The sequence below is a fragment of the Scyliorhinus torazame genome, chromosome 2, assembly GCF_047496885.1.
Source record: "Scyliorhinus torazame isolate Kashiwa2021f chromosome 2, sScyTor2.1, whole genome shotgun sequence".
Classification (NCBI taxonomy): domain Eukaryota; kingdom Metazoa; phylum Chordata; class Chondrichthyes; order Carcharhiniformes; family Scyliorhinidae; genus Scyliorhinus; species Scyliorhinus torazame.
The window spans coordinates 356,554,261-356,567,250 of record NC_092708.1 but is presented as its reverse complement, the minus strand read 5'-3'; the positions used below and the strand labels follow the sequence as shown (position 1 = coordinate 356,567,250).

Below are 12,990 nucleotides of genomic sequence, written 5' to 3'. Positions count from 1 at the left end.
AAGGATGGCAGATTTCCTTCCCTAAAGGGCATTAGTGAACCAGATGGGTTTTTATTACAATCGATAATGATTTTGTGGACTCATCCGACTCTTAATTTAAAAAAAAAATTAATTCAAATTTTACCATTTGCCATGGTGGGGTTTGGACGCAGTACTAGTAACATGAGTCCCCGGAGTATTACTCTGAGTATTAGCAGTGCAGTGACAATACCACTGTATCATCACCTCTCTTTTCTGGCTCTATGTCTAATCTCATGTTTTGTTCCAGGTTGAAGACTCAACGGTCATTATGTGCTGCAGGAATTACACATTTCATTAAGTAGTTATGGAAGAGCTTAGCCTGGGCATTTTGATCAATGTTATTTAAACATGAGAGAACTCATATTTCCAACTGGTTAATGCCAGTGTTAAGTAATACCAATTAGAAAACCAAAAGGTGACATCCATAGAATCAATGAAATAAAGTAATCATGAACAATGCAGCAGGAAGTCACAGCTTGTCACATTCCTAAGACTTATTTTAATATTCATAGAATCACAGAATCCCTATAGTGCAGAAGGTGGCCATTTGGCCCATCGAGTCTGCACCCAGCCTCAGGAAGAGCACCCTATCTGAGCACGGTCTCCTGCCCTATCCCTGTAACCCCATAACCGCACCGAAGCTTTTTGACACTCAGGGGCAATTGATCATGGCCAATCCACCGAACCTGCACATCTTTGGACTGTGGGAGGAAACCGGAGCACCCGGAGGAAACCCACGCAGACACGGGGAGAAAGTGAAAGCTTCACACTGGCAGTAACCCTGGTTGGAATTGAACCTGGGTCCCTGGCACTGTGAGGCAGCAGTGCTAACCACTGTGCTGCCTTGCCGTGCTAGAGGACCTTGGAATATCCAAAATATTACGCCATTGTCAGTTTATTAATGTTCAACATTTACAATGTATTTAACCTCTGCATAGTTTCAAAACACATTCTTGCTCATCTGCACTTTATGGTAAACATTGCAATTACTTCCCTTTACATCCTAACTTCATCTGTCAAATGTCCATTCGATGGGTAGACATTAACAGAATTATTTATTATGCATTATAATGAAGTAATACCAATTATTTCTTGTGACTGAAAACAAGAAAGAGTACCACGCATTGACTAAACAAAAAATTATGCCTTGAGAATTCATCACAAACATTGCAGGACACGTCACTTCTTTGGGGCATTTAGGTCACACTACTTCCACATGAACTAGCCTAAAACAAATGCAGTTTATAATTGTCAGAGTTAATTTCAGCCATTTATTCTTCCTTAGGTAATGTAACATGCCTGAATGGACAATAAATCTATGGACCCCTTGAATTAAGATACATCTACCTAAGTTAATTGTACTTGGATCGATTGCGAATGATCTGTAATAGATTTTACTCACAGAAGCATGGGGAGGAATTTACTGCCTGCCCCCCCCCCACCCCGGGATGAATTTGTTGGCAGGTGTGCAGGTAATCACCTGGCACGGTGGCAGGTGAGGACCTTGCTGCTTTCCCGCCACCACCTGATTAAGTTGATGGTGGAGGCGCCAGTGGACAACCTTTCCATCCTGCTCTCAATTGAGGCCCTCAAGTACCTCACCCTGCTGGTCCTGGTATTAATCAACAATGGCAAGGGGGGGGGGGGGGCTCACCACGCAGGAGCACGATGAGCAAACCTATGCAGCATTCCTTATGAGAGTCCCTCGTTCAAGGGCACTTGGGCCGGATCAAGGGTCCAGACACTGGGAAATGGGCTGTCACTAAGAGCCACCCCCTCCCTTGCTGCTGACCCCTTCTACCGTGACCCCCTCCTACCATCACGCACCCCTGGCCTGGAATACAGCAACAATCCTGGGCCTTGAGTATGTGTCATACCAGCAGCAACCACCACATCCCCAGTGGCACTGCCGTTCAATGGAACTGCTGGTCTCTGATTTTCTGGGCAGCTCTCAGCAGGTGAGGCGTTCACCCCAAGGTCCTTAATCCTGAGGAACACTGTCCAGTTAAGTGCCTGATTGATTCAGTGGGCCTCGGCTCCCCAATTTTTCGGGCGAGGTCCTCCTTTAAATGCAGCCCGTGGTGTGAAAATAGTCCACAACTACTTATCTATTTATTCCCTCTGGGCATTAGCAATGGTGTTTTTAACTTAGTGCTACCCGATGGAAGCCTTGACTTCAAAATGAATGCTGTGAAGGATAGGGGTCGATTCTGCTGAAGAAGGTAGCAAAAAGAGTCACTTGCATGAAGTGTTTATGCGCCCACGCGCTAGCAATGGCAGAGCAGGAGCAGCATCAGAAATGACTTCTGCTGGCCGCACAGACTCAATCTTTCATAGCTGGTGGCTCGAATAAATGTGGTTATTGGCTGAACAAACTTTCCCAGGTCTGCAACTTTGGAATAATTGCGCACCGCAGCATAAACCAGACAGATTCCACAGCTCCAGCAGCCAAGTCAAACAGAACTGCTTCAATCTGAAATGTGTCGGTAAAATATGACTGCAAAGTGAGTCTCTTGAGGCGAAATGGGCATGAACGGATGCCATGGCGATCAATATTGGTCATCTGCCTGTACATTTTAGCCCGGCAGGCAGCATTTTGACTATAATGGCTTTGGAGTTTTTGCAGACAAAACTGCAGGTAATTTAAGTAGGATAGAATCTCACATTTCAAATGCACTCCAGAAAGGTTTGTATTGTTGAGAAAATATACACAGTTAATGCCTTTAAATCTTGTTGCCAAAATGTAGCAGGAATACATTTTATGATCACTTGAGTGCAGAGTACATGGTGTCAGGAGCAGGAAGCAGTAGCACAGATGAATCATATAAAGGTGTAAGTGAGAGAACAGATTGCTCCTGCCTGTGGTCACACACAAACAATGTTGCAATCTTTTAAAGGAAATTGTAAGGGATACGACTGATGCGACCATCAATTCACTCGAAGACACGTGGAGAAGTAAACCGTGGTTTTAAACAGCTTAGAACTGAGCCTGTCTGTGACCGGTACAACACTGAAGGCGGCCCCGCAGGTCAGCAGCTCTTATACTTCCTGTAAAGGGGGTGGAGCAATGGGCGGAGCCCGTACATGCCCCAACATATCCCCTGTGGGTGAAGCCACACAATGGCCCATAGGTAGAGCCCATAGGGTCAATAACATAACACAGTGCACGGGTGAATTATCAGTAATTATGCATTCACCACATTCAACCCTTGTTTAAAAATGAAGTCCGGCGGGGGTGACGGGCTCATAGATTCAGTCAGTCCGGTGCCCGGATCGTACGTTGCGACCGCCGAAGCACTGGTGTTGCAGCCGGTCCGGGTGGCTGTGGAATTGGGTCCGGAGCCGGCACAGGCGTGGACTCCGGGAGCGGCTCTTCCGGAGTTTCGTTCCTTTGGACCGGTGTGGCGGGTGGGAGGGAGCGTGGGAACCATATCGAGGTAGGGCCGCTGAACATGGGAGGTTGGACGGGACATAGTGTGGGGGATGCAGTAGTGGGAATGGTGTTGGAGCCTGCGGGCGCCAGGTCCCGGAGGGAGACGGTATCTTGCCGGCCATCGGGGTGTTCGACGTACGCATAGTGTGGATTGGAGTGCAGGAGCTGGACCCTCTCTACCAGGGGGTCGGTCTTATGGCTCCGAACATGTTTTTGGAGGAGGACTGGACCCGGTGTCATCAGCCAGGGTGGAAGCGAGGCCCCTGAGGTAGCTCCCCTAGGGAAAACAAACAAACGGTCATGAGGAGTCTGGTTTGTGGCCGTGCAAAGGAGGGACCTAATAGAGTGGAGCGCCTAGGGGAGGACCTCCTGCCAGTGAGAAACTGGGAGATTCCTGGACCGTAGGGTCAGTAGGACGGTCTTCCAGACCGGCGCGTTCTCCCTCTCCACCTGCCCGTTTCCCCTGGGGTTATAACTGGTAGTCCTGCTCGAGGCGATGCCCTTACTGAGCAGGTACTGATGCAGTTCGTCGCTCATGAACGACGAGCCCCTGTCACTGTGGACATAGCTGGGGAAACCGAACAGGGTGAAGACACTATGCAGTGCTTAATGACAGTGGAGGTGGTCATATCAGGGCAGGGGATGGCAAACGTGAAGCAGGAGAACTCATCTATGATGTCTAGGAAGTACGTGTTGTGGTTATTGGAGGGGAGGGGCCCTTTGAAATCGATACTGAAGTGTTCAAAGGACCGGGATGCCTTTACCAGGTGGGCCTTATCTGGTCGATAGAAGTGCGGTTTACACTCCGCACAGATTTGGCAGTCTCTGGTTACAGCTTTGACCTCCTCGATGGAGTAGGGCAGGTTGCGGGCCTTGATGTAATGGGCGAGCCGGGTGACCCCCGGGTGGCAGAGGTCATCGTGGAGCCTTGATGTAATGGGCGAGCCGGGTGACCCCCGGGTGGCAGAGGTCATCGTGGATAACCCGTAGTTGGTCATCTTGCGCGCTGGCGCATGACCCGCGGGACAGGGCATCTGGGGGTTCGTTGAGCTTCCCAGGACGATATACTACATCATAGTTATAGGTGAAGAATTCGATTCTCCACCTCAAGATCTTATCATTCTTGATCTTGCCCCGCTGCGTATTGTCAAACATGAAGGCAATCGATCGTTGGTCGGTGACGAGGGTAAACCTCCTATCAGCGAGGTAGTGCCTCCAGTGCCGCACGGTTTCCACGATGGCATGGGCTTCTTTTTCGACCGAGGAGTGTCGAATTTCGGAGGTGGTCAGGGTGCGTGAAAAAAACGCTACCGGTCTGCCTGCTTGGTTGAGGGTGGCGGCGAGAGCGACCTCTGAGGCGTCGCTCTCCACCTGGAAGGGGACGGACCCGTCCACCGCGCACATCGCAGCTTTGGCGATGTCCGCCTTGATGCAGATGAAGGCCTGGTGAGCCTCGGCTGCCTGTGGAAAGAGGGTGGCCTTAAATAGTGGGCGGGCTTTGTCCGCATACTGGGGGACCCACTGGGCGTAATAGGAGAAAAATCCAAGGCACCTCTTCAGGGCCTTGGGACAGTGAGGGAGGGGGAGTTGTAGGAGGGGGCGCATACGGTCAGGGTCGGGCCCGAGGACACCGTTTTCCACGACGTAGCCGAGGATGGCTAGCCTGGTTGTGCGGAAAACGCATTTCTCCTTGTTGTAGGTGAGGTTGAGTTTTTGGGCGGTTTGGAGAAATCGGTGGAGGTTGGCGTCGTGGTCCGCTGATCATGGCCGCAGATGGTGACATTGTCCAAGTACGGAAACGTGGCCCGCAGCCCGTACTGGTCCACCATTCGGTCCATCGCTCGTTGGAACACCGAAACCCCGTTCGTGACGCCAAAGAGGACACGGAGGAAATGTAAAAGGCGGCCGTCTGCCTCAAACGCCGTGCAGTGGCGGTCCTCCGGGCGGATTGGGAGCTGGTGGTATGCAGACTTCAGATCCACCGTGGAGAACACGCGGTAGTGCGCAATCTGATTTACCATATCTGCAATCCGGGGAAGGGTTGCTTAAACCGGTTAATGGTCTGGCTGTAATCAACCACCATCCGGAACTTTTCCCCGGTCTTGACGACCACCACCTGAGCTCTCCAGGGGCTATTGCTGGCCTCTATGACCCCCTCCCGCAAGAGACGCTGGACCTCGGACCTAACGAACGTCCTGTCCTGCATGCTATACTGCCTGCTTCTGGTGGCTACTGGCTTGCAATCGACGGTGAGATTTGTGAAGGGGGGGGGGGGGGAGGTTGATTTTTAGGGTCGTGAGGCTGCATATGGTGAGCGGGGGCAGGGGCCCCCCGAACTTAAGAGTTAGCCTCCTGAGGTTGCACTGGAAGTCGAGTCCCAAAAGGAGAGGAGCACAGAGGTCTGGGAGCACATATAGTTGAAAATTAGCGTACTCAGCGCCCTGCATCGCTAGGGTTGCAGTAGTGCACCCTTGGATTTGCACCGAGTGCGACCCAGAGGCGAGGGATATGGTTTGTTGCGTCGGGAATATTGGGAGCGAGCAGCGTCTTACCATGTCCAGGTGAATGAAGCTCTCTGTGCTCCCGGAGTCGAAAAGGCAAGGTGTCTCGTACCCGTTAACCCGGACGGCCATCATGGAGCTCCGGAGGTGCTTAGGTCGCGACTGGTCCAGGGTGACCGCTTTGAGGTGTGGGTAGCCGGCGGCGTGATCGGAGGTGCTGGGGCGGCCCCGCGATGGCTGTCCGTGTAGGTCATACACATCGAGCGGCGTAGCAGATGGCGGCCCCCGTTGGTCGAGCGTGGTGGGCGGTGAGGAAGATGGTGTCCAAGATGGCGGCCCACATGGATCGCACGTGGCCGGCCGCGTGGGGGAGGATGGCCAAGATGGCGGCCCCCATGAGTCGCACATGTTATGCGGAGGCGGAGTCGGCAGGCACGTTGCCACCTCGTGGGGTCTGCGGGCCTGTGGGTCTGTGGATCGGGTCTGTGAGTTCGAGTTCTTAGACCTGGCCAGGCAGACCTTGGCGAAGTATCCTTTTCACCCGCAGCTGCTGCAGTTCGCGTTGCGGGCCGGGCAGTGCAGTCGGGGGTGTTGGGACTGGCCGCAAAAGTAGCAGGGTAGCCCCCCATGATGGGCAGGCGGCCGCGCGGCACAGGCCTGGGGTAGTCTCGGGTTGGGGGCCCACGAGGGGGTCGCGTGATCGGCCGAGAACGCAGTAAAGCTCTGAAAAGTGGCCTCCAGAGTGGTAGCCAGTTTTACGGTTTTGTCCAGGTCCTGGGCCCCTTTTTCGAGCAGGCGCTGTCTCACATAGTTCGATCGGACCCCCGACACGTAAACGTCTCGGACTGCGAGCTCCATGTGCTGAATGGCCGTAACGGCCTGGTGGTTACAGTTGCGTGCGAGGGCTTTGAGGTCGCGTAGGTAATCATCTAGCGACTCCCCGGGGTGCTGGTGGCGAGTGGTGAAGACGTGTCCCGCATATACTTCATTCACAGGCCGCACATATTAGAGGCGTTCGAGTAGTGCGAGGGCCTCTGTATAGGAAGCGGCTTCGTCGAGCTGGACAGAAATGCGATGGCTCACCCGTGCGTGGAGGAGGCTCAGCTTCTGTTCGTCAGCGACGGATGGCGTAGACGACGCGGCGAGATAGGCCTTGAAGCATCAAAGCCAATGTGAAAAAACTTATTTCGCCTCCGCGGCCTGTGGATCGAGTTCCAGTCTGTCAGGTTTGAGGGCTGATTCCATAGTAGCATTATAAGCTGATTAAATTGATGCGACCATCAATTCACTCGAAGACACGTGGAGAAGTAAACCGTGGTTTTAATCAGCTTAGAACTGAGCCTGCCTGTGACCGGTACAACACTGAAGGCGGCCCCGCAGGTCAGCAGCTCTTATACTTCCTGTAAAGGGGGTGGAGCCATGGGTGGAGCCATGGGCGGAGCCCGTACATGCCCCAACATATCCCCTGTGGGTGAAGCCACACAATGGCCCATAGGTAGAGCCCACAGGGTTAATAACGTAATACAGTGCACTGGTGAATTATCAGTAATTATACATTTACCACGACGACATAAACCTCATTTTCATCTAACTTACAATCCTGGGTTTGAAAGGTGGTTTGACCCTTCGCTGTTCAAGCAGATCCCAATCGATTCCTTGAAAGAAGGGATGGTTGAGGATGGCCTGCTCCCCACCTTGTGCCGTGACACAGCCCAGGCGTTTGTTAGGATTTTTTATCATGAACTGGTGAACAACAAGAGAGAGAACAAGATGATTATTGATCAATTTTACAGACTGGCAGAATTAGAGCTTGGAGAAATAGTTAAAACACCCGCACCCAGCACTCCCCGACCAACATTTTCTCCTCTGCTTTCTCGAAAGCAGCAACCAGGAGCAGATCATCAACGTCTAGCCACCCTCCATCAGCTCAATCAAATGGCTGATCAATGTTTCTTTAAAAATCTTGGCCTCAGGGCAGCACGGTGGCGCAGTGGTAGCACCGCAGTCTCACGGCGCCGAGGTCCCAGGTTCGATCCCGGCTCTGGGTCACTGCCCGTGTGGAGTTTGCACGTTCTCCCGATGTTTGAGTGGGTTTCACCCCCACACCCCAAAGGTGTGCAAGGTAGGTGGATTGAACACGCTAAATTGCCCCTGAATTGGAAAAAATGAATTGGGTACACTAAAATTATTTTTTTTTAAATAAAAAAAATCTTGGCCTCAATCTACTTTTGTTCAAGTCATTCTTAGATCTTTCCCAGATTAAATAAAACAGGAAGCAGTTTGGTAGATAACTGAGCTTGTGGTGTGACACTCAAGGTGGAGATCAGAAAGACCCCAAATATTAAGCTTGTAGGGCAGGAAGCCACTTGGTGATGCGTACACTTGGGGGACAGGAAGCCACTGGGTGATGCGTACACTTGGGGGGCAGGAAGCCACTGGGTGATGCGTACACTTGGGGGGCAGGAAGCCACTGGGTGATGCGTACACTTGGGGGGGGCAGGAAGCCACTGGGTGATGCGTACACTTGGGGGGCAGGAAGCCACTGGGTGATGCGTGAACTTAGGGGACAGGAAGTCACTGGATGGTGCGTACACTGTAACTGGCTACAACATCCCTGAGCTAGGGGTTAGGAGAGAGGAGCAATCAAATATATTGAAACTGAGACATTAATAGACTTGGCTTGTGGGCAGGTTGTCTTAATGACGTTGATTGCCCACATAATGAGTCCAATAAGGTACTATCCACTGAATAGTGATATCCATAGAACTGTATTTTAATATGAGTCAACACATCAAAGCTTGGGTTTCTCTGAAAGTAGTAGTGCAGCTAAAAGTGAATGCACATGCCTCTCAGCAGCAGCGCTGCGTGCTGGAGATCGCCACTTTCTCAGGGTGTGGACTTCAATACACTGCGACTTTCCCTGGTATTAAAACTGGTCTTTTGCCGGAAGCGTAAAATTCTAATTTGCCGTTGAAACCAAATGCACATGCCATCTTTGGACTGCTCTTAACTTTGCCTTGCAATGGGCAGATTCCAGAGGTACAGCAGCCAACACATAAACAGGGTTTAAAATTAATGTCCTTGAGACGTGCCGTTGTAGAATGCTCCCATAAATCGGAGTGTATGAGGCAATCTGGTGTTATGACAACCCAATTTTTCCAGCCTCCAAATTGTACTTTTGCATATACTCGCCACTCTTCTCAGCCCCAACATGCTCTATCCACATTAGTAATCAATCTCAATTTTTCACCCCACCAATGTATGTTTTATTCATCTTATAGATGGACACAATTAAGTGACCAGATGTTGCGAAGGAGTTTATGACTTGCCTATACAGAGCAGATACCCCACGGCTATCCATGGAGAGGTGTGGTGGTATGTATCTGCCCGGCCCGCTCAGCCCTCTGTAAAGGGTGCGGGAAAAAGGGGCATTTCTTAGCTGTGTGCCAGGCCCGGGGGGTACCCGCAATCTCCGGGGGAGAACCCCAAACTCAACCCCCCCCCCCAACGATCCATGTACGGCCAACGGGCGCCGCCATCTTGGGTCCCGGACTCCATGCGGGAGGGATGGGCGCGCATTCTGTGCTCCCCCGGCAACGTGTGATCCATGGACGGCGCCATCTTGTCCACCCCCCGACCGTGGGCGACCCGTGGACGCTGCCATCTTGGCTGACGACTAAGGACCCCGGGATGGACAGCCACACGGGCCCTGAAGAAAACGCCCCGATGCAGCAACTACGACTGGTTTCGGTGACCCTGGACCAGTCGTGGCCCCGAACGCTCCAAACAGCATCAACAACCATATTTGTAATATAGAATCCCTGCTTGATCGACTCTGGTACCACGGAGAGTTTTATACATCCCGATACGGAAGTCCTCCTCCGGAACGGCACTCCCGACCTGGCTGGCAGCCCTGGGACCCATCCTGCTCCGAAAACATGTGCGGACGCACAAATCGGACCCGTTGGTCGAGAGGGTTCATCTTCTCCACGCGAACCCTCAATACGCCTACATGGCGTACCCCAACAGCCGACAGGACATGATCTCCCTGCGGGACCTGGCAGGGAGCTCCACACACCCCAACACCAGTGACCCCCTCTGGAGCCACACGCACCCCAACACCAATCACCCCCTACCTCCCGTCGGCGCACCCCACAGCCACCCCCTTCCAGGGTGGATCGGTCCTTCCCCCGGCCCCGAATAGGGATATTGGAGCGGGACGAGGCATTGCCACGCTCCCAGAGACGACGGGGCCTGAACTTGCGCCTGCATTGCCACCGGGGCTAAGACGATCGGCGAGGACGACCAGGGCACCCATTCGACTCATCGAATCAGTATAATGAAGCAAGAAATGCCTCTGTAAATAATTTTTTTTGGCTGCCCAGTAAAAGCGGCATTGTAAGTAGTTGATATTGGAGCACAGCCGCCGTGTAGCGGCATCGTAGGTACCGACTCTGGAAACCCCTACTACCATACGGCCCACTACTCCGCCGGGTTCCTTTTTAGCAAGGGGTGAATGTGGTGGTATGTATTAGGGGTATTAAGGTACCCTGTGATGCTGAGAGGCTATTGGTGGATAGACACTGAATCCCGATTGGATCAGTCACCTGCTGGCTCCACCCAGTAAGGCGGAGTATAAGAGCCCGGGTTCTCCCAGCAGCTGCATTCTGTAACTGTGCTGCTGGGGAACAAGTCTGCGTAATAAAGCCATTGTTCGACTCCTTCTCATCTCGTCTCGTGAGTGATTGATTGTGCTACAAGAGGCACGTCTTCCTCCAACGAAACAAATGAAATATGAACTTGCTGTGAACAATTTTGTTGAACTCAATCAAATCTCCCCTCAGCCGCCTCTGCTTCAAGGAGAACAACCCCAGCTTATCCAATCTTTCCTCATAGCTGCAATTTCCCAGTCCTGGCTTAAATCCTCCTAAATCTCCTCTGTAGCCTCTCTAGTTCAATTACATCCTTTCTATAAAGAGATGCACACACGGTATTCAAGTTGTGGCCTAATGTTCTATATCGTTGCAGCATACTCCTCGCTGCTTTTACATTCTATACCTTGGCTAAGAAATGAAAGGATTCCATCTGCCTTCTTAATGACCTTATCAACCTGCTACTTCAGGAATGCTATTGTAAGAATATTTATTTTTGACTCTGCTAAAGCTCAAGAGTTGATGCCAGTTATTTCCACCAAATGCATTGAAATAAAGACAATGTAATCATTGTTAAAGTAATGCAATAAAACTATGAAAGGAATGGCCTAGAGGTGAGCTGGTAGCTATAGTACTGATATGTAAATCAGTGTTTTGCAAAAGATTGGGTAACACCTTCAGGTCGCTGAGATCTTCCTGCAATCTTTATTTTTGCGGGGACAGTGAATATTTTGGGAATAAAAAAGAGATTTGCAAAAGGTAGCGATGGGCATTCTATAAATCCTGCCACATATGGACATGGAGCTCCGCCTTGCGTACGTTCAATGTTGTCCAAAGGACTTCGACCTGCACACTTGTCAAACAACTAAATGACTCCCCTGATAACAATTATACCGACGTGAAATAGAACCTGCTCTAACCTGTTTGCCCCTGATTGCTCGTTGATATTTGCTTACAAAACCAGTTCAAGATTCTTTGGTCCTCTTACAAAGGGACATGTTTAGCAGTCTGATGCACAAAGATTAATCAACAAATGATAAAAGCCTCCCTTGAAAAACAAATGTCGATAGTCAGGTTACAATATTCCTAAAATCATAGTGATTATTACAGTTAGGGAGATTGATTGATCAAACTGATTATTGACCTACGATCGTATGGAGATTGCAATGGATGGAATAGATCATTAAAACATAAGAGGGAAAAAGAGTTTGAGGAGCATTGAACCTGTAGCTCCCCAATAAATTAGATCTCTGAAGGGAACCAGCTTTTTATTTGTGAGGCTGTTCCTTTAATATAAATACATGTTGGCCATCAAAACGTTATTACTGTTTCATAGTATAAATCATAGAATCCCTTCGGTGCAGAAGGAGGCCATTCAGCCTATCGAGTTTGCACTGACCCTTTGAAAGAGCACCCTGCCTAGGCCTGATCCCCACCCTATCCCTGTAACCCCACCTAACCTTTGACCATTGAGGGACAATTTAGCATGGCCAATCCACCTAGCCTGCATGTCTTTGGACTGTGGGAGGAAACCAGAGCACCCGGAGGAAACCCACGCAGACACGGGGAGAAAGTGCAAACTCCACACAGTCACCCAAAGCCGGAATTGGACCTAGGCCCCTGGCACTCTGAGACAGCAGTGCTAACCACTGTGCCACTCTTCAAGACATCAAGGCACCTTCCTTTACAGTGACCAATTCCATCTCTTCTGGATGGCTGAGATTATGTACAGAGTGGATGGAGCATGAGGAAGACTGTGGGGAACATGTTGAATATTGAATCTAAAAAAAATCATTCAGAAAATGAAGATGAAATACACAAAGAATAGGAGGATGTAAAGCAGAAGGTATTTCGATTTTACACACAACTGTTCTTTCCATTTTGGAATTATTAATTCTACTTTTTCTCCTCCAGTTTAGAGAAAGTCACACACACACAGGCACACATACCCACAAAGGGACACAGGCACACATACAGAAACGCACATACACACACACATATACATACACACACAAACCACACACCCATGCAGATACACACGGGCATGCAGGCACACATCCACACAAACTCACACACATAGACAAACACACACATGTACATATACAAACACACACACACAGACATATTCAAGCACATACATACAAACACACAAAGACACACATCTGCACACACACATCTGCACACACACACATCTGCACACACACATAAACAAACACATACAAATACACACACAAATACAAACACTCAAATACATACACACATACTTAGGTTACTGGGTTATGGGGATAGGTTGGAAGTGTGGGCTTAAGTGCGGTGCTCTTTCCATGGCTGGTGCAGACTCAATGGGCCGAATGGCCTCATTCAGCACTGTAAATTCTCCGAT

General features: G+C 50.4%; 1 protein-coding gene across 2 annotated transcripts in view; it reads right to left on the bottom strand.

The window, feature by feature from the left end:
- prkcha (protein kinase C, eta, a) overlaps positions 1–12,990 on the bottom strand; it is a 302,477-nt gene that overhangs the window by 1,281 nt on the left and 288,206 nt on the right. For both annotated transcript variants that reach the window (XM_072491907.1, XM_072491914.1), the window contains one exon: positions 7,552–7,698. In XM_072491907.1, the coding sequence (XP_072348008.1) occupies positions 7,552–7,698 (147 nt within the window). The remainder of the gene's footprint in view (positions 1–7,551; positions 7,699–12,990) is intronic.